The 22,517-nt window shown below is 39.6% G+C and overlaps 1 protein-coding gene across 3 annotated transcripts in view; it reads left to right on the top strand.

Moving 5' to 3' along the window:
* LOC101162288 (homeodomain-interacting protein kinase 3) overlaps window positions 1-22,517 on the top strand; it is a 30,799-nt gene that overhangs the window by 1,650 nt on the left and 6,632 nt on the right. For 2 of the 3 annotated variants that reach the window (XM_023955947.1, XM_023955949.1), the window contains exons 2-14: window positions 3,242-4,257; window positions 4,471-4,662; window positions 4,819-5,000; window positions 14,553-14,676; window positions 16,685-16,804; window positions 17,476-17,562; window positions 17,642-17,826; window positions 17,908-18,070; window positions 18,299-18,410; window positions 19,366-19,460; window positions 21,028-21,179; window positions 21,312-21,476; window positions 22,094-22,453. In XM_023955947.1, the coding sequence (XP_023811715.1) occupies window positions 3,244-4,257; window positions 4,471-4,662; window positions 4,819-5,000; window positions 14,553-14,676; window positions 16,685-16,804; window positions 17,476-17,562; window positions 17,642-17,826; window positions 17,908-18,070; window positions 18,299-18,410; window positions 19,366-19,460; window positions 21,028-21,179; window positions 21,312-21,476; window positions 22,094-22,453 (2,951 nt within the window). In that variant the 5' untranslated portion in view covers window positions 3,242-3,243. The remainder of the gene's footprint in view (window positions 1-3,241; window positions 4,258-4,470; window positions 4,663-4,818; window positions 5,001-14,552; window positions 14,677-16,684; window positions 16,805-17,475; window positions 17,563-17,641; window positions 17,827-17,907; window positions 18,071-18,298; window positions 18,411-19,365; window positions 19,461-21,027; window positions 21,180-21,311; window positions 21,477-22,093; window positions 22,454-22,517) is intronic. The other variant, XM_023955948.1, reaches the window with a different exon arrangement.

Raw genomic sequence — 22,517 nt, 5'->3', positions numbered from 1 at the left:
GCTCCAGAAAGTGTGATCTCTAAACTTTCTCTGCCTGTTGTTGTGGCATTAAAGATAGTTGCTATCAGAGGAATGCTGGTTAAGGTTGTAATGTACTGGAAAACGGTGCATGTCAGCCTAACTTATTATACTGGTTTCACTGGTGCACCTAATATTTTTTTAAGTTGCACACATTGCATTAGAGACAACAGTTTTGCAAGGCCACTTTTGGTTCTGAAGGTTTCTCATGTATATACCAAAGATTATTTGTGACATTAAACCACAATTCTTCCATATAGTTTACTAAATTATTAGCAAAAAGTTAGATTTTGGTTTAATTACCTGACTCACAAGCATTAATTTTTCTTTAGTTTAAATTTGTCTCGCTGCACTGAAATTTGGGTTAAAACAAATAGCTATAAATTATATTATGTCAGTAAAATAAGGCAAAGGCATTTATTCCATTATACATTACATTTTCCAAACCCTCTAATTGCATTCTTAGTGTCTTCATTCTTTTCTCTCTTTATTTTTCAACGGCTTTTCTATGTGCTGTCAAAAACACAAATGTCACCAAACCTAAATTTACCGTACAATGCACTGGTTTGGTTGTTCTATTAATAAAAGCTGTCTGTCTTACTTAACTGAACCAGTTTCTGTGTTTGGCAAAAGCAAACAAACACTCATTTGAGGGAGGAAAAAACAAGTTTGTTTTGAACATTTTCTCATTCACTTAAATGCAACGAGGCAAAAAAAGTATTTGGCGGTCACCAATTCAACATGTTGACTCACTTAAAAAGATGTGAGGACCGCAATGTTTATCATAGATGCACTTATGCACTTCACCTGTGAGAAACAGAATGTAAATAAAATCCAGAAAAGGATTATTAGTAAAATGAGCCCCAACACAAGTAATTAGTGCCTGTAAACAACATGCTAAACCTACAAAAAAGCAAAAATGATTGCCTTCACGAAAATTTGACAATCTTTCTCATAATGTGGTCTCACCATCCACTCTGCTTATCGGCCGTGCCTGGCTTACTCACCCTTTGGTCTTTGCAAATTGGGACCGCACACACACAGGAATATCTGGAACCTGGCCAGTCAGAGGTGGGGTCGCACCTTTCGCTATCTGATTGGCTTAGACCAGTATGTGGGCATAATGTGTGTCTGTTGTTGAACCACAGGGAAACATAGTCACACGGTGGGCGCACTGGTGCAACCAGAAGAATTTTAATGTTCGCACCTTTAAGAAATTAGTCCACTTGTGCAAGTGTTTAAGCACTGCAGAGCCCTGGGTATATTGTCAAAAAGTCGTTTTTTATTTCATGTATTTTATATTTACTTAAAAAAAGCACCTGCGTATTGAACTCCACATAGTTAATAAGCTTTTTGTGGCTATATGTAAATTTGAAATAAAGAAAAAACCTTTACTTTGACATTTAACAGCCTTAATAGAGAAAAGATTTTGGAAAAAAAAACAGTGTCCATGATGCAAAAATGGGCAATACTTGCTATAGAAAAATAGATCACAAATTTAATTTAGAATCAATTTAATTCAAATAAAATAAATGTAGAATAAACAAAGCTGTAATCCTTATCAAAATTAATAAAAAAAGGAAAGCTTTCATGCGTGAATCAATTTTATTTGAACTCTCGCTGACTCCCTGTACTTTCAATTGAGCTGGATGGAGTTTTGAATCAATTCATTGTGAGCAAGTCACAAGCTTCACGTCTTGCACTCGATAAATTGTGTTAACTTATCAGAATAATTTTTCAGTCTTTTGGTTGCTTAGATTGCAGGCTTGAACAGTATAAAGCTGATAGTCTGCTCTTATTTAAGTGTTATCTAGGGAAACCTGCTTATACAAAGTAGCCATAATGGCGGTTCCTTTTTTGATCTCCCCTTTTGTCAAGAGTTATGTGAATCTTCTGCATCAAATAGTAAAGACTACTAACTGCTGCTAAAGTGCAGATTATGTCTATGAAATCTTTATTAAATGTCCAAACTTCAGTTTTTCACTTCCCAGTTTCCTTTGTGGAACTTTAAGCGTTTCATTTCTGAAATTTCCCTTTTATACATTTTTTCTGTCCAGCAGCTGAGCAAACAGATGCAAGCTGAAGGCCTCTTGGGTCAAACGTATTGTACTGTTACATCATGGGATTAGGAATCTTCTGACACACAAGGTGTATATTTGAATGAACCCCTTTTGTAATTTAGACTAAGCTTTATTTATATAAATTAAATATTAAAGCATCATAAAGCAACAATTTGCTGGGTGTTTATAACCATTACTGTCAGGTGTAGATGTAGAATAAATCTAAAAGGGGCGGGGCCTGTCCACACACACATTCAAATTTTTATAAACATACCTGTTAGCTCCAAAAAATCTTCACATATAAATATTTAGACATTACAACTACCGTTTACACACGCATATTTATGCATTCAGGCTAACAGAGGCGAAACATTTCATTCAGTCAGCCAAACTATTTGTGCAAATGTGAGCACAAATGGTTCCCCAGGTGCAGATGGGCAGCCCTAGGGTTCCCTTTTTATACATATTAAGACAGAAAACTGCATTTTGGTTGTTGTGACAGCCCCATAACCTAAGCACCGCTACTTCTTACAGCCTCATTCCCTACAGAATAAAGCTCCAATTACCTAATGAGATTAGTAAGCAGTCATTTCCGTGTCATAGGTGTATTTTCTGCTCTGGTAAAGAACAATCACTTCATTTTAAAGTTTATTGTCTTCTTTTCTGGGTTTTATTTTTCTTCCTGGTTGTGCTTTGTGTGGATTTTTTTCACCCTGGTTGTACTTTTTGTGAAATTGAGCCTCCAGTGTAGCACGCACAAACCAACCAGAGATCATTTGGGTTTTCCCCATCTCACATTGCAATAGACAAGTTCCTATTTCCAGTAAGGGTGACACCGATGGTTACGATTCGTCTGTTGTGGTGACTTTTATGACGCTGTTTATCTGAACAGAGATTCCTTTTTGGGGATATTAAAAAGAAAGTTTCTCCATTTCTTTTTTTTTTGGTTAAACCACAAGTGTTTAAGCTTAGTTATAATTTTGAAATTTCAATGTTTTCTCTTAAGGGACTTCAAAATATTTTTGCTTTCAATTAAACAGAACATGCCTGTACATGGGGATAAGTTTGAGAAATTCCCAAACTTCAAAGGAAAGTGGTATGTGTGTTCTGTTGTGGTTAAACTTCTAACACGGCCCTTCTTTTTTTATTTTTTTTATTTAAAGGTATGGCCTCACAAGTTTTGGTTTATCCATCTCATCTGCACTCAGCTCAAACAAGTGCCTTAGGAACCAGCAGCTGTGGTACCAGCAGACACAAAGGTGAAGTCCACCGCAGTAATAACACCAGCAGAGCCTTTCAGCACCGACCCCCACCCAAGACTTATGTGATTGGAGTCAACTACGGCATTGCATATCCCAACAATGTTCTCCCATCCTCAACTGGTGCTGATTTAGGAAGACTGCATCAGGGACTGCAGTTTAGTGAATCTGAGCAGTGGGCTCTGCAAACTGCAGGAATACAGGGAAGAGGCAGCTGGGAGAATCTGAGAGAAGGACCACGTGGGATCCAGCATCAACAGTGTTTTGAGCAGAGCAGAGGCATACAGGAAGTGAGAGACAGTGGTGGGACTTCATCGGGAGGAGGCCCGGACTGTGGCTTATTGAGGGAGGCCTGCGCAAAAGCAGAGGAGGACGAGATCAAAAGCAGAAGAATACAACAGAGAGGAGGATTTTTCAACTGCGCGGATACAGGTGCCACTCAGATATGTGAACAGAAGACGGGTGAAAGTGGGGAACAACAGCAGGAGACCCGTCGTGTCAAAGCCATGCAGATAGTGGAGGAGATATCTGCTCTACCATCACTTCCTCCCCCTGTGACCATGTTGCAGACCAGCACTGAGAACAATGCAGACACTGTCCGAGTAGGTAGTGGAGGGACACTGCCTTCTCAACAAAACGTTGTCGAGGCGGCGGCAGGAAATGGTGTGGATGCGACTGACGGCGGCAGTGAGGTTGTGGCGAGCGCTGCGGTGACTAGAACTGGATCGGGAGATGGTGATTATCAGTTAGTTCAGCACGAGGTCCTGTGCTCCTTGAAGAACAGCTATGAGGTCCTGGAGTTTTTAGGTCGCGGCACCTTCGGTCAGGTGGTGAAGTGCTGGAAGAGGGGAACAAACGATGTGGTGGCTGTCAAAATACTCAAGAACCACCCATCATATGCACGCCAGGGTCAGATTGAGGTGAGCATTTGTGAAAGCGGTAAAAAAATACATTTAATGTGTTCTCTAATGTTACAAAACACCTCCAAAACTTGCAAATATGATGCCCTGGACTTTATTCTGTGTCACATTGGCACACAGTAACATCCATTACTGTGTTTCCAAAGAGTCTCAGAAATGGTGAAATCTTTCTACCTCTACCTGTTGCCCATCCTGTTTTTAAACCTTCTTCAGGTGGAGATCCTGGCCCGACTGAGCAGTGAAAATGCAGAGGAACACAACGTGGTGCGTGCCCTGGAGTGCTTCCAGCACCGCAGCCACACCTGCTTGGTGTTTGAGATGCTAGAGCAAAACCTTTACGACTTTTTAAAACAGAATAAGTTCAGCCCACTGCCACTCAAAGTCATCCGACCCATACTGCAGCAGGTAAAGTGGTGTCTTTAGCTACACTATTTACGCAGAGAAAGCTGAGAATGCATTCCATTTGATAGGAACATAAATACTCCCAAATGACCTAATTTTAGAATCAGAACGACAAAGTCTCAGAAAACCCGTATTTTTATCTTTGTTTAATTTTTCCAGGTGGCAACTGCTCTGAAGAAGCTGAAGTCCTTGGGCTTAATCCACGCTGACTTGAAGCCTGAAAACATCATGCTGGTGGACCCCTCCAGGCAGCCTTACAGAGTGAAAGTCATTGACTTTGGCTCAGCAAGCCATGTGTCCAAGGCTGTCTGCTCTACCTACCTGCAGTCCAGATACTACAGGTATGGACCCTTTCATTCCAATAATTCCAAACGATCTCCCATCTACTTATATCATCAGTAGTTACCACTTCACAAGACTGGGTTTAGACTTGCATAACAATCGCTTTGTTTTTTTTGTCAGTGCAAACGGTGAACTTTAGCTAAAATGGGGAAAATGTTGTTTCTTTTACAAAAAACCGGGCTTCCTTCATTTATTTCATAATGCTCATAGTTTATTATGCTCAAACTCAAGGGGATAATCTTCATAATTCATGTTTTAAAACTGGGTCCAAAACTCAGTAGAAGTTGAGGATAACTTTTTTGAGTTGAAAATGGACTTTTTAATTTGGTGATGTTGATTATTAATCTTTATTTGATAACGAATAATCTATTTGCTAAGATAGTCATTATGCTGCCCTCATAGTACATTAAAAATGATGCACAGATGAGGGAAATCAAGTTCATTACCGACCAGATTTACTAATTCAAACCTCAAATGAATTAACTTGCTGTCAGAAAATAGAAAATAAACATCCCACTTAAGACTTGCACATTAGAATATATTTAAGAGTCTCAGATATGTCATTTCTTATCATCATCTTCCAGCATCGTGATACAGCTCAGTCCCAGGGGTGTTGAATGTTTATGTGCCGGGTTCCCACACAGCTTTGTAAAGTCTTGTCTGAGCCTTGTGCATTGAGGCTGTCTTTGTTGTTATGTAATGTGAAATACACAGATTAACCTTTGTACTTTCATTGGAAGTTTCTCAGTATGCATCTGAGTTCTTGGTTTATCTCTCAGCTTTGCTGCGTCGTGTTTTTCTGCTAATATTGTCTTTTTTGCGTTGCATGTCTGGCTACATAAGCATGTGGTGTCCTCTGTGTCGCGCCTTAACTTCAGCTGCTCTTCTAAAAGTGCAGAGGAACTACAATGTGAAATATTTGGTGTCTGTCCAAAGGTAGGGCAGGGCAAGGAGGGACCTGAGAATTTCCTGAAACAAACTTTAGTAGAAGAATTCAATTACTTTGAAAATTAAAAGTTAAAAACCTTGTTATGAAAAAGCACAAGTCAGTTTAAAGAAACTTGAGATTAAAAAAATCTGCTTACAAACTTACATTTCATACAGGTAATTTTTGGTGACTAATTTCAGGCAGATTAGCAATTCAGTTGCGTCTGTTTTGATGATGGGATGAATTGTAAAAAGGAAAAAAATTTCCGCTTGTTTAACCACATGATGACGACCTGGCAGCTCCTCTTGTGCGCTTGCCATAGCTGGTTCAGGGCAGCTATGGCAAACTGTGGACATTGGTTAATCCTTTAAGCGCTCCTCTTGTATTCGCAGTATTTGAGGATCTAGTTCTCTGCCAAAATCTGCCCTTCTGCTCTGTACAGTTCTGGTGTGAGAAAGAAATATCTTTGACATGCTTCCATATCTATATTTTTTGTGGTGCAAAAATAAGAACATGTAATGTACAGCGTCCTCAACAGCAGTAGCTGATATGCTTGTGTAAGAGAGAATAGACCTCTGATAGTCGCAAGCAACTTCCTTATTTTAGTTTAGGCTAGCTACTTTTTTCTTTGCTCCTTTGTAAGAGGACGGCTAGAGTGTGTAGTCATAGCTCTTACGTAACTTGAAGGATTTGTTTGCGTTTGCTGCGGTTGCAACGGTTTTGAGTGTGAGTGCGTATTTTTGCTTATGTGCTTTGTTTTCAAACTGTGCGGGCGACACCGAGGTCCTGCTGCAATTAAAATTGGGCTGGCGCAGGATTTCAGGGAGGTCACTCAGGACACAAGAGGTTTGGAAAGAATGTGGTGTGTAAAAACCCACTTTTAGATCCAGGAAAAAACATTCAGACATTCCTGTGTGTGGCTGGGTGTGTTCTAATGCAGAGCTGAGTTTGTGCAACAGCTTAAACATTGCACACTTGGGTTTTTAACTATAGATTAGCTGACATTTGCTGGTTTCTTTTTGCCTTTAGACCAAAAGTAAAGATTTGTCCAATAATATGATAGCAGGATGCTGGCCCTCGGGGCCTGGAGTCTGACACCTCTGGTAAAGTTTGTTTTTTAACTTGATGGACGGTTCACCTCAGTTTCCCAGCTGTTTGGAATGCAGTAGATGCAGTTGTGATGTTTACTTAGTCTGTTCTGTTCAAGCTGTTTTGAAAAGTTATCTGCATTCAAGTTTAACAAAATGACAGCATGATTTTTACTCTGTTCTGTTTTGCAAATCTAGTTTTTGAAAAACCACACTCTCACCATCAAGGTTTGAAAATTCTACCTGACAATATGATTATAAAAATTCCACAAAAAAAAAGAAGACTTAAAAGGTTCAAAGTTAGGATTCTCAGTAACACACTTAATTTTGGCACAAGAATGGCTGATATGAACATTTCTGTCAATTGTCTCCCTGACGTAATTCTATTTTGACTTTATGGCTGTTTTAGCTGTGACCTGTTAGACCAACAAATGTCAACATGTTGGCTGTAAAAGAAAAATCACAAGTGGAGATGATTCAACAAATCTGCAAGTCTTACAAAACAAATGTTCCCAAAAGGGTGTTTTTTGTTCTGGATCAGTGGTCAGAAAATCTGCAAAAACACCCATAACTGAATTTTTTTTTTTTTTTTTTTTTTTTTGCAGACGTTGTCTTGGTAAACATTATTCCATTACCTTAGCTGAGGAGCAGCACCAACATGAATTTCTGAGTTAGTGAAAATTGCCAGCATGAAAAATATTTTCTTTAAACCAAAATGGGGTGATAAGGAATATGTTTGAAAAATACAATTTAAATAAAAAAGTCCTCTAATAATGTTGGATTTTATGCACAGTTAATTTCATCAAATTCTAAATTAAAAATTGACCAAACAATTTTCACAGACCAAAGTATTCTCTAGTTTGTTTTGATGACATTGAATTTAGTAACAAAAAATGTTGTCAAGGTTAAACAAAACTGCAGCAAACGTGCCACAGAACTTCAGAAAAGAGGAAAACACAAGCATTGGTCAAAGTTCAAACCTCAAGCTGATTGGAATGTTGTGTCAGGACCTTTGAAAAGCTTGGCATTAATGAATGCTTACAAAGATAAAGAGTGAAGGCATCTTTGCAGAACTAGTGCTTTAAATTCCTCAGCAGACACCACAGTCTTAAAGAAGATAAATGACTTTAAATAGTTGCTTCTGAAGACCATTCTACAAGCTGTAAGTGCAGGCATATCTGCATTAAAATGTACTTATGATGAGCTATAATGTCACATGTTATGGGAATATAAACCTCCATATTAAGACTATCCTCCTTAAATTGTTCAATTTGGTTTATTTTGGTCACTTTTTCAGTCTGTAACTCGTTTCAGTTAAAGACTGTTCCATTTTAGTATTTTTTTTGCAGTCTTGGAGTATTTGAATATTTGCTGATAGAAGAGTCATTTGCAAGATACACTGCCTCCTTATCTCCTTTGAGTACATTGCATAATATGTTGCATACATAGTTTGCGGTGGACTGTTGCCATAGTGAGGCTTCACAGGAACACAGACGCCACTAATGATAGAACTCTTCAGACTGAACACGTTTGTTTCTCTTAAAGTGAAACAGAGTTTGTTTTCTTCCGATTATCTTCCGATTATTAGTCTCAATACACCCAAGCAATCCCTGGTCCGGGACCAGGGACTGCTCTCGGACCCATCTTTGGAGGTGGTCTCGGTATGTTTCCAGTCGGACTGAGCTTCGGTTCGCTCTCAAATTCTGTCTGAATATGTTCCATCCTCTGAGTGGAATAACCAATCCAAACAGCCACCGTAGCCGGTGGTCACGTGATGGAAACAAATTAGGAATGTAGCAACCCATGACCCAAGGACAAATGTAAAGCAACCATTGCCCTGTTATCAGAAAGAAAGTGTCCAACTGTTTACTCGTTAGAAAACGTTTAACACCGCTGAAAACGCTTCTTACTTGCTTTTCCGTGTCTTGTTACGCTGCACACGCCCAGCGCTGTTGTGGCACCATCTTGAAAGCTACCTCGTAGTTTCCTTAACATGATCGGACGAATGATGTGCATTAAAGTAACTTTTAACGTGATACACATTACTTCTCGCACTGTTTTCCTGACAATCTATGTGTCATAAACACTTAGCGCTTAGTGTACCTTCATACTGGACGTCTCCTCATCACTGCAGCTGCTAACATCCTCTGAATTAAAGAACACACGGCACGTCTTCTTATCTATAAAGTAAAGTAAAGTGTTGTTTCAAAAACTGATAATCGACATATATACAAACAAACGTTTTAAGTTGAAAGACATATACATATGTATAACATGAAGGAATTAAAAACTGTTCTATTTATGCCATTTACTAAACAAATCTCATCCACAAGGACCACTGCCCTAATTGTTTTTAAGATTTTATAACTCTTGATTAACTGGATAACATGTGTCCAGCCACTCTGCTGGGGCAGAGGTGCTTAAAAAAGAATACAACCCTTAAAACCCTGAAAATTTGCATCTTTATTCTGAGCAATATTTTATAAGCTTTCTTCACAAATGAAATGTTTTTTCCCTTGTTTTCTATATTTTATTCTTACTTTACAAATTCAGGAGAAGATCTTTAATGACTTGAATTATGATGTAACCCTGTTTCAAAAGCTTTGGTGCTTGTCATGATATAACGTAGTGTTGCCATGGAAGCATGACACAGCAGGGCTTAGTGAGATAACTACTCCATTCTCCAGGAGCCAATGACATAGGAGTACCCATGTTGAAAATGGAGCATTGAACAATTTAAATAATTCAGTCATACAGATCAGGTAAAAGAAAAGAGCTGCCATCTGCCCGCTATTGTAAAGTTTGCTTTACTAGGGTGTCATTTCTTTGTAGCACAGGTGTTGCTTTACGGTTTTCTTAGTTTCACTAGATTAAAACATAAACGTGTTTTAAAAATGTTGAGATATATTTTTACAGATGGTCTAACAGACTTTTGGTCTTTCTTAACTGACTACTGTTGACGCCAGGTAATCCAGACTGAACTATTGTAGAATACAACTACTTACCTGGTCTGACTTCCCCCTCTCCTGAATCATCCCAGCCTGGGTGCCACTGTTTCACACTCCAAAAACAGTAGATTTTGGCCATTTTTGTTGGTTGTGTCTTTTTATAACTAAATGCATGTTTTATGTTTTCCACAGTAGTCTGTCTTGTATAAAGCACAGTGCAGTTTGGTTTATTCTGCAAGTTGACGTTAAACCGGGTTGAATATGCAACACAGAGTTCTACTTTATTCATGTCGTAGCATTAGAGAATCAGACTCTTCCACCTTAAAGACCCACTCTAATACAAACTGTGCTTTTGGTGTTCTTAACATGTTCCTTTGGCATTTTCCTAAGGATAGAGGACAAAAAAAAAAGTTAAAACTGCGTTTTTGAGTATTGCTTTAAAACATTGTGAATCGGGATAAAAAAATGCAGTTTGAAAAAGCTTATAGTTCTTACGTACAAACTACAATCAATAGGCCAAACTGCTACCTTCTTTTTATTCCTATGCATCCACTTGTGGACAAATGGATCCATATTTGTCTTTAATTTCCTCGTCTGAGCTGGCATCCGGCTCAAAGCTGTACGGCCGGACAGCTGCATTATTGCTTGTCGTTTTTGTTGGACTGCTAATGTTAGCTTGGGGTTGTGAGGGGCTGTATGCTAGCAGGAGAGCATTTAAACAAAGGGATGATGGGAAATGAGTGAAGGCTTACCTCTCACCAATGGTTCCGCCAACAACTCTGATCCAAATTTCTGATGAACCCGTGCTGAGGAAACACAGGTGTTTGACGTGGGTTAAAAAAACGCATATTCATAATTAAAGAGTGCTGGAAACTCTTTAAGAATAGATAAAAAGATGACTGGAGTGGGTCTTTCCACACATTCATCCAACTAAAGTCCGCTCAACATGGTGCTAGTTCACGTCTGTAAACAAGTTTTATGAAACAAATCAATTGCAGCAGCCATACGAGCTGAATACTTTTGGGTCTCTGTAATTGACAAAGGCAAGGGTTGCCTGATGTGATTACACTCATAACCAGCTTTCTGAGATTCACTTATTTTATAAAACAGCGTTAACTTGGTTTTATCGTTTTCTGTTTTTCACCTCTTTAAATGCATGCTTATTTGTATTTTTTCTCCTAATTAAATGTCACAGTCCCTGAGGACACGTTATAAGACAACAGAGAACAAAAGTGCTGTTTGCTTGCACGTGTTTATCGTACTTAATAAATAACATCTAAGCGCTCTGGAAAATGTTTGTTTTTATAAAGACATGCATCCAGTTGTATGTTTTTTGCATTGAGGATTCCTGTTTGCTGTTTTACCGTTTCATTATCCCAGAGAGGAAAACATTTTGCACTCCTAAACTGGTCACTTAAGACAACAAAATGATAAGTAACTGTTTAAAAAAAACATTTTACTTATAATTTTTTTACTTTTTACGCTAGAAAAATTAATGTTAAGAAAAGTGAGATTTCCTCAGCTGGCAGTACATTTTAACCCAGCAGTGAGGAGGGACAATCAAAACAGCCAAGTACTATTTAAATGGACGTATACGTACTTGAAAGCCTGCAGTTAGAGAATAATGACGGCTGATGGGCTTTACTAAAATGATAATGATTAAAATGTAATTAACACGGCCAACTCACTCTGGATTTTTCACATTATTTTTCAAACTTTCTTCGGACACACCTGGGAATGACGTATACATTACTACCTGAGATGATTAAAGTAATGGCTGGATTATTTTCTCCATCTCACACAAACATCTCATGCTCTCTAGTAGTGTAAATGTGCAGGTTGTTTCACCTTTTGGTTGAGTTAAGCTGGCCTGAGCCCTGTCTTTTTTTCTTTTGTTTTTTTACAAACTTGATTTAATGTTATTGGATCTTTGTAAAGATTTTACATTTTTCTGTAGCAAAGCAGATGAATCGATTTGTTCATGCATGTTTTGCATGTGCAGACAGACAGCAATGGTGTATAGTGGAGCCATTTCTGGTCGGATGACCATCATGGATCACCTGTCTTGTTCCAAGCAAGGTCACATCAACAGCCATTTGTTTAATGGGTGGTTGGACAGAGAGTGGTGGGAATATTTAATGAACCCTCCTAGTTGCAGTTTATAATCAGTAATCTGGCATTATAGTTTCTCTTCCATGCAAACCATGAGTCTGTTACGATACAGTGCACTCATCATATCTGCTGCTCTCCAGTAGAACCAGTTATTTCTGGAACCCCGCCTGCCTCTGCATGTGAATGCGGGTGTGCAAGGGTTACGCGATGAGCTGTTTTAACTATGACAAGTTAAAGCTATGTACAGGCACAAGTTTATTCTCATCCTCTAGCTGCTTTTAATTTGGAAGTGTTGGGTCTGTTTTTCATTTCATTTCAACTGTCTTGAGTTTCATTTCAACTCAAGACAGTAACCTGTGTATTTATTTTTAATACATCTGGAACTGTATCTTCAGCATATCTTGCAGATTTAGCATTGCTAGCATATACCGTATTTTCTATAGTAAAAGTCATAGGAAGCAAAAAAGTGTATAATAAAGAAGGAAAAAAACATGTATACTAAGTAATTCCTGAGTATAAGTGGCAGTACTGGCTAAACTATGAAAGAAAATTAAAACTTTTACTCCAGCAAAAATACGGTCCTGCTAATATTATTGCGCTATTATGAATGAATTAAGTCTTTAGTCATTTAAGTTCCCTCATCTATTGCTTTAACAGTTATCTTGACATAGTTGTTTTAGCATTTAGCTCTGAGTATCATTGCCAAAATATTTATATATAATAACAGTACAAGTAAAGTTGAGGCCTTTTGCTTCTCAATAGTTTTTCACCTTTGTCATTGGCTTTATTCTGTTTTTTGGAGTTGAATTGTTTTTGAAATCTCAGTTGCTTAATGAACTCACCCAAAAGCTGTCTGAAAACCTCACTAAATTGCATGTTTTAAACTGCCGTTTATGAAACTCTTCTAAATGGGACAGTTTCTCCCAAGGCTACTTAAGCTATTGCATAACCACACTTCTTCCTTGTGAAAGAGCAAAAGGAAATGGCGGAGGAAAATTTTCCTTAGCTCGTTGGCATGGAAAACGTGCCTACATAAACTCCATCTCCTCTTTAGCTTTGGATCTGCATGTGTAAATAGATGCACATGATGTGTGAAGGCCCCAGTTTTTCCCCCACACTTTAATATTCCTGCAGTGCTGCGTCCAGATGTTGCTGAGCAACAGTGATTTCCTTCAAAGCTGTCACAGCATTGGCTGCTATTTGTAGCTTTGTTGCTCTGCTGCTGTGAGCATGCCTAACAGCTCATTGTTTTCATACATAATCGCACGCTGCTCCTGGAAGAGTTCTGGTCCTCTTTTAGCTGAACAATTGGCAAAGTCCAGAATATCATACTGATGATGAAACCAGAATCCCTTACATTCAGGCTGTGTTTTGTATTATCAACACCTCCAATAATAATGTGATTATATACACGAGAAGATATAAAACTATGAAGTGTTTAAACGAGTTTATAGAAAGTTGACTCATCACAACAGTCTGATTTAGTTTAAACCTTCGTTTTTTGTGTATGTGCACCCTGTAATTGTGTTGTGTGGGTTTTATTGAAGTACCAGAAAGTCTGTTTTCTAAGCGGTATAAATAAATAAGAACAACCGCTTTGTTCAGTCATCCAACACTATTATTGCAAATTTTAAAATCTGGCAAACTTAACCATGACCTAGCTGCTGAAACCTGATAGACAATTAGCTGGGAAGTAAGAATCTAGAATATCCTTTGTTCACTAGTGATTTTTGTGTGTATGTGTGTGTTTTCTTTTTGAACAAGCTGCCATGCGTTTTTGTAGAGGTCAATAAAGTTAGGTCAGGTCATGGTTAACTCTCTGTAGGAATGCAACTTATGCTAAAACTGGGTTTGTTGTAGCATTTACCTCACAATGACAAATATGTTGGAGCACCTCCTCAGGAAAAAAAGGCCTCCAAACTTTGGTTGCCCTTTAGCACTTGATACTGCGATACCCAAATGTTTTCTGTTCTGAGTAGCATTTTGGCTGCTCTCTGGTGTGGCGGTTATCACTTTTGCCTCACAGTGTGAGGGCCCTGGTTCAAATCCCAGCTTAGGTGGGTTTTCCCCCAAACACTTCCCCCAGTAGCCAGAAAACTTGCTTCCTAGGTCCAGGTTGTCATCGAAACTACCAGGTAAATTATGGTCAAATAAAAAGTTGGAATGAACAGAATTTTTCCATTAATGTTTTTTCTTCTCCTCCTAAAATGATAGATTCCCCAGTTTTAGTAGACCTAAATTGTGAAAGAGTGCTTCAGGAGGCACAAGGGAGGCTTTCTTAAAACTGTGTTTAGTAAAAGTTTCTTTGAGAAGAGTTTTCTATCCTGTGGGAGAAAATCTTTGAACTAATTGGCATTCTAATGGGGTTAAATTAAATCTTAAAGTGTGACTTTTATCTCTTTATGATCAGACTCAACTTCATCAGTGTTATTGTTTTATTTTAACGCATTCTTTTTCCTCTTTTTCTGTCCGCAGGGCTCCCGAGATTATTTTGGGCCTGCCCTTTAGCGAGGCCATCGACATGTGGTCTTTGGGCTGCGTGATAGCTGAACTGTTTTTGGGCTGGCCTCTTTACCCTGGAGCGCTGGAGTACGACCAGGTAGAGTTTCAAGAACTGCAAGCGCTTGTGTCACATACATCCTCTAAGGAGGGGAAAGGGGAGAAGCTGAAGGTGGATCGGTTTGCTGTTGCTTCACGGCCTCTCGTGCTGTATGACCTCAGCCTAGCAAACCCAGCATCCGCATAAAGCTCAACTAGTCTGAGAGAATCAGGAAATTACTTTTAGAAATGTAAAATTATCTTTTTACAGAGTTGTGTTGTCCAAACTGGATGACTAGGGGTTTGGCTGCTGACAAAGTAGACGGCAACATGGGATCATTTTTATTTACAGATAGCACAGAACTTCTTTGTTTGACCATAAACAACACTCTGAAGGCCAGAATCGAGCTCAATATTCCTTTAAATAAAGTGTATAGGAATAATGAGGCTAACATAATCTTTAAGCATCCACTTACTATTTGTTTCTGCATCAGACCTCAAGAGAGAAAGTAATATGCCCCCGTAAAAATTTTTGTGGGCAACTGCACAATGTTTTTAAAAGATGAAATGTTTTTTTCTAGCAGATTGCTTTTCAAAACATTTTTAAGAACATTTTTCTGTCTTTTATATTTTGGAAAGGACAAAGAATATGGTTATTTTTGTAAGATTTTGAGTTTGCCCCCTTCCATTTTCTAGCAGCTTTTAGGAGTTATTCCGGCCTCAACAGCTCTGCTGTGTGGCAGGGCCGTGCCAGGACACACATACACACTGAGCCCCCAAAAGCATGCAGTTGTATGCCAAGGCTCACAGCAGTTCCACTCTACACAGCAAAATGTATTTATAAACATAAGCCTGATTGTAGACGTGCGCACTGCCCCCGTCGCACGAGCACACATACATGCTTTCACGTGCACACTTTAGTTAGCAGTCAGTGCACCATCAGCAGGATCTCAGTCCAGTGCCCTCTGGCCACGCTGTTTGTTTATTCTAGGCCGCACATGCATGTGCGTGCACACATTCACACAAAGCGAAAGCTGGCATTGTAAAAAAAAGATTACCTTCGTCATGGCACTTGGAGGGGACTGGGGTGTGTTGAGAGGCTTCCTGATTGGGCCTCTCAACATACCAAGGAAGTCAGGGAGGGTATTGACCTTTTCAGGGGGAAAAGATACTGACCAGACCTGGAAAACGTCCGTTTCACCTCTGACTAGGTCCAAAAAACTGCCTTTGCAAAGGAAACTAGTTCGTTCATATCTTTTAAACTCTTTTTCTTTATATTTTACTTTCTCTCCCTGTCCTTCCCTAACTTTTTAAGTGAATTTATGTGAGTTCAGTCTTGACTGACTTTGGAGTTGTATTTTTTGCCTCCCTCTTAAACTTCCGCTTAGCATATATATTTATGGCTTTTGGTCAAACGTTTACTTTCACAAACCTATATATGAACGTTTTGTACTCTGCTGGTGCAAACATATTTTTGCCTTCAGCTTCTTATTTTTGTTTTCACTTAAAGGTCTGAACCTCTTTTCACAAATTTACTACAAGTCAAACCAAATGTTGAGTTTTTTATTTCATCTTCATACAGGGTTGCATTGTGCATTAACACTCTATTTTAAAATGAATAACAAGAAAATAATCTTCAGTTAGGTTATTTATTATTTTTTTAAAGTCAACTTTTTAACTGTTTGGATGTAATCAAATGATTCAAACTTTCAGCAATTTTCACACGGCTAAATGAAATTACTATTCACAGTTGGTCATGGGGCATAATAACCTCAGGCATAGTTTTTAGCTTCATGGGATTAATAGAGTTGTGGTTTAGGTGTAAATTATCAGAATAATACAAAAGTCTCTGAACCCATCAGATCGAAAAATGTTTATGCTGCATGAAAGGTGTCAGGCTTCTTTGTTCCGGAAATGCTTGGGCGCCGCTTGCTTCATCTCAAAGGAATCTTGTGTTGAAAGGAATTGCCTTCAGGTGGATTGTGTGATTTTCATATTGTACTTTCTTCCCACCTCTTCATCTGGCTTCATCTCTCCGTCCTCGTTTCCCTCCCTCTTGCTCCTCTCAGATCCGGTACATCTCTCAGACTCAGGGGCTGCCAGCTGAAAAGCTGCTCAACAAGGGAACCAAGACCTCACGCTTTTTCACCAAAGAATCAGACTCCCCTTACGCCTCCTGGAGACTGAAGGTATTTGCATTCAGGTCACATAAATACACAGAAATGTAAAAATGTGTGCAAAGCAAACCTGGTAACATTCAGTGTTGTGTTAACAAGCACATGGTCAGCAGTCATTGATTGCTGCTGTAGATTGTGAAAACACAGATTAGCAGCATTGGAACTTCAATTGATCATAAACTATTGAAAATTCGGGTAAAAGTCCTTGTAGAGATAGCAAACAGCCTTATGTGGCTTTTTTTTTTTTTTGAAAGGAAACAGCTGCATGAGCTTTTCAAAACAGGACAAAGCCGGTACAGAAAAATGCAAGGAAATGTGAAACTGTTTAGACTATCTGCTGAGTTCCCTCCGCGAAAACTTTAAATAAATGTTGTCTAAAGTTTTAGCTTTTTAAATAAAAACTCAGAAGGGGAACCTTTGACCAAGCAGATCTGGTCGACTTTATCTAACATTTGGAATGTTTTGACCTCTCGCTGTTTATCGTTGAAACGCGTCCAGAGCTAACTTTGAACACACGTGTTCCTTTCACACACTCTGCCTTGCCCTCATTGTTCCTCTGACTGCTCGTGAGGCAATGAGTTGAACTCAAAGAGCTGCTGAAGCACATTCCTACAAAAATCTTCACATCCTGCATTGAACTTGTACGCTTTAGATATTTGAAGCAGTCTTCCTGTTTTCCTTAGACAACGGAAGAACACGAGAAAGAGACGGGGCTTAAATCCAAAGAGGCCAGAAAGTACATCTTCAGCTGTCTGGATGACATAGCACACGTAAGTTTTACCCAGATTTCTAAATACTCCTGTGAATCTTCATTGCAATATTCTGAATTGACGTGCTTCTCTGTGTCAGGTGAACTTAGTGCTGAGTCCAGATAACGGGGACATGCAGTCAGAGAAGGAAGACAGACGCGAGTTTGTGTCTCTCCTTAAGAGCATGCTTACGATCGACGCGGAGGACAGAACTGTTCCCTCCAGCGTCCTGAATCACCCTTTCCTCACCATGACCCATCTTCTAGACTTCCCCCACAGTCACCAGTAAGGCTCAGTGCTGTTCCCTCTGTGTGTCTTAATGCTTTCTTCACTTCCTTATCAACAACACTTTGTTTCTCTCTTTAGTGTACAGTCATCTTTCCGCATCATGGACATGTGCCACAGTCGGCCCAGCAATGCAATTTTTGATGCTTTGAACCAGAACACCATTCATTTCTCAAGACCCCCCTTGGCCCCCGCCTCCTCCTCTGTAACTTTGGGTTACAGCAACATACTGGTCCACACCCAGGTGCAGTTTTTCACCACCCCTCCTTTTAAAAAAAAATCTAGAGATTAGTTAAAGTTTATTATCGTCTTCATGATTTTTGTCCAGTTTTTACACACTGCTGAGCTTTGTTGCCTTTTCTCTCACTGAATACTTTAATTCCTTCAGAAGATTAATTAGACATTTTGTTTTTCTGCTCTTCCATTTCTCTGCCACTTCTTCATGTGAACGTCTCAAAACTCAACAATGCAGTCGGCTCAATCGGTGTTGCATCCTGGGATAGCTCTAACAGCAGGGAATGGGCAGTTTGGCTGCAGTGATTCGTTCCCACCTGCCCTCCTCCTTTGCCCCCCAGCAATGCAAGGTATCCGAATCTCCTTATTACAGTGGATATTTAAAATGTGTTCCCGTTTTTTGGTGCTTTGTCTGTAGTTAACTGGAATTAGATTGGTGTATTGGTCAATTTTTTCTTTTTTTTTATATTAAGTGAAAATAATCATTGATTAAAAATAATTAAGATCATCAGTTTTTGTTTACCAGGCAAACAAAGTTCATTTTTAATTGTACTTTTTTCTAACGGTGTGTAGTAAATGTCTGTGATATTACTTGCAGAACCACGTTCCTTTACTGTGAATTTCAATCTTACTTTACTACAATGAAACAAAACCAAAATGTTTAACTTAAATGGCTTTTTCTCCAAAATTCTACGTTATATATATTAAAAACTATTTCTGCATTGTTAAAAAAAAGTTATAAACAATTTCCATTTTGCATTGTTTTGCTAGGATATAAGCTGTAACAAAAAGAAAACAAATCAGTTCAGTAGATGAAACTAAGCACAAAAAAAGCTAAATTTGAGTTTTATTCTCTACATAACTGCATGTTTCTCTGCACAATAGATTTAATTGTGAGCATGAATGTGCAAAAAGCGTCACCTTATGTTGAAAAAGCACGCTTTAAAAGGCTCACCACGCTGAGCTTTAAAGGGCGTTTGGCTTTTACGGTTCAGTTCATCGTGTTCATGTTTTGCATAATGATGTGGCAGACCGATAGTAGGAAGGAACCTCATGCTTTAGTGAGAACAATTAACTAGAGACACAAAGGAAAGATTCACAAATGAATGACAGCACTTGATTGGTTGCTGATAGGAGAAAGGTGCTGATTGGCTGATAGTTTAGACAGACAGTTAAAAGCCTGAGGTTGTAATTTGAGTTTGTGTCTACAGAACTGTGTGTACAGAAAAAATGTTATGAGGACCTGAAATGTTCTACACATCATATAAAACAAAGTTCCTTTTTAAATTGTTTCCCCATTTAAAGGTAACCTGAATCAGCCAGCAACATATTCTGTCCCCATGGTGACACAAGCCCCTCCCATACAGCCCCTGTCAGTGAGACCAGGCGTGATGGCTCAGGTAAGACCCAGACTCCTTCAGCATGCTGATGTTCCCACGCTCCAGAACGGAGTAGTAAGCGTGTTCCCTGGTGACGTGGAGTGGCTCCACACCCTGATCCTTTGTTTGGGTCTGACTCATCTCCAGTGTCAGTGCTGCATCCGTCATACTTGTCGTATTTGTGGTTGTTTTTGCAGTGTGCAGCCAGTGGGACAAACACAAAAATAATAATAATAATTGCAGGTTCTGCCGCAGTTTGGTAATGACTTTTGAATTAAAACAACTTTTGTTTTTTAAACCGGTCTTCATTTAAGGAAAATTTTATTTTTCTGGTGGAAACTCGCGGCAGGCGGATTTTTTTAGCCAGGTGATATAAACTCATGACCTGGGTTAGGGCAAAGCAAGCAACAAAAGGCTTATAAGATGAGGAAGGAGGCAGAGAAAGGCTTCATGTTACATTCAGAATGAGATAGAGAAGTGTTAAAAAGCAGAAGCACACAGTGGTCACTGCTACCAAACCACCAACCGCAATCTATTCATTTTAAGAGCCAAAACACCTACATGTTTGTTGTGCCGCATCTAGTCGAAGCTGCTTTAGTCAAATGTGTGATTACCCAATATGTTTACTAAGAAAGCACCTTATGAGGGGAATAACTGATATAGGATGACTTCATTTGAAGACCAACTCTGATCCTTTTCTATTTATTTTCAGTTGTCTTTTAATTTTGATGACGCAGTATTTAGCCGCAAAAAAAACAACTGTCGTTTTCTAGGACATAGTTTCTTCAGCAGTAATTCATCAGAAATTCGCCTTTGAGATGTGGGCGGGACTATTTGCACAAAGCAATCCTGCCTCGCCTTCCTGCCACCTGTAACAGAGAGCTCTCTGTTTACACGCTGCCCTGCTAGCCTACAGCTCCTAACACCCCCAACCAAACATTAGCAGTGCAACAAAATGGTGAGCAATATTGATGCCATCCAGCCAGATTCCAGCTCAGACTAGAAAAACGAAGACGTGCATGAATCTAGTGGTCTACAAATGGATGCATCAGAAGGGAGCAGAGCAACAAACTTGTGGCCCGCCCAGTGTATTTTCTACATAACAAATACTATCTTTGCTAAACTGCATTTTTGTCATCTGCTCCTGATTGGCAACGATTTGAATAAAGAAATACTCATAAATACAATTTTGAGCTTAGTTTTCTTCATTTTTGTCCTTTATCAAGAGGAAAAACGCCACAAAAACATGTTAAAACACCAAAAACACCAGTTTCATCAGAGTAGGTCTTTAATCCTTGGAGATGTTGCCTGCAACATTAAATATCAAACACTCTTAGAACTTTTGTAACTCTTTGACCGTTTATGCAAATGACGTTATTCCAACAGTTTCTGACACTGAGATTGCACCGATCAGAGCAAAGCGGCTGTTGCCGGCCTCCGAATCCATTGAAATTATAGAAGAGTTACAGTAATTCAAAAGCAGGCAACACTGCAGCTAAAGCTTTTTAAACCTCTCTGGTGCTGATCTCGAGGGACTTTGGGACCACTGACATGTCTTGACGTGTGATGACGTCTCACTGGTTTCCAGGCCTGGCCTAACCGCAGCCAGCAGCTTCTAGTACCAGCCGCTTGGCAGCAAATGACTCCAATGGGTCCACCTCCTTCTCACCCGCCTCCTCCACCTCCTACCTCTCTAACCAACGACAACACAGCTGGCCCACAAATGATCGGCGACTGGGGGTGAGTCATCAAAATGAGTCATTCAAGCACTGAAAAAAGAAAAAAAGACGTGCAAGACTTTTGCTACCCTATAGGAGTCAGCAAACACTGATCTGCTTCTCACAACTCTACCTATTTTTTTGGTTTTTTAAGCAGGAAAGTTCGTCCACCCAGCAGTCACTATAACACACTGATGCAGCAACCTCTCCTGACCAATCAGATGCCGGCTCTGTCTGCCCACCAGCCAATCAACATTGGCATAGCTCATGTCGTCTGGCCCCAGACTACCGCTAAAAGGAACAGACATGGACACAACAGGTGATGTTGTTGTGCTGCCCTGTCTTATTTAAAAGGAGGAGGTTTTCTCCCTGTAGCAGGTCTAAACAAACTGCACTTGTTCCGTCTTTGTGTAGTTTGAAATGGACATGACCTCGCTGCTGCGTCTGCCTCTGTTAAGAATGGAAAATATTTTCCATGTGTGGATAAAATTTCTTCCCACATTAAATTTCTTTTTAGTTTCAAAATGGCTTAAAGGCCCTTTAGACTTTTTTCAAATGATTACCTGAATGAGTTCCTAAATCTGTTTACTACTTCAGGTTTGACCTCACACCTCAATGATTCACGACAGATTTTTTTTGTGACTCTTCAAGAGCTGTTTAGACTTGCTGGGGAAGTCCTATTCAAGTGAATTTGATTACCTTTGTAGGTTTTAGTGAAGTAGCATTGATGGTCTGAGCTTAAAACACACAACTGTAGAAAAAACAGTAACAAGAAAACAAGCAATCCGGGGATGGAATGCAACAAGCTGCTCATTTATGCCCACAATGTTCTCTAAAAAGATGTCAATTTGGGATTTTTAAATATATTTTAAAGCCTAATAATAATTTCTTATGTTAGCACTCTTACTGATCTTTCCTGTATCCATTCTCCCAAAGGAACCTGTCCCACTACGGTAATGGCTCATGCCGAACGCCCAAAATGGCTGACGTTGTTGGACAGGCAGCAGCTGGACGGCAGCAGCGTCAAGGGGCGGCGTCTCAGGGCGAATCCCGGCAGCCTGACACTCAAAACAAAAACGAGAAAAGGGACGACGCAGAGGAGGAAGCCATCTGTTTTAAACCTGACGCACAGAGTGGAAACCGACGCAGAGGTTTCTCCAGGCAGCCGCTTCGAGATGTGGCGGTCCTCATGGCAGACACGCCAAGCCCCGCCCCCAGCGTGATCAGTATCCGCAGCGATCTGAGCGATGCGGAGGAGGTTGATGGCGGAGATCCTGAGCGATGCCGTCTGAATGAGTGAGTTCAACTTTCTTCCCACCATGTTGGCGTTTTTGTCACTAAATGTGATCGTAGGTGGCCG

The sequence above is a fragment of the Oryzias latipes genome, chromosome 6, assembly GCF_002234675.1.
Source record: "Oryzias latipes chromosome 6, ASM223467v1".
Classification (NCBI taxonomy): Eukaryota; Metazoa; Chordata; class Actinopteri; order Beloniformes; family Adrianichthyidae; genus Oryzias; species Oryzias latipes.
Note: the sequence above shows the minus strand (reverse complement) of the source record. Positions and strands in the feature narration are given on the sequence as shown.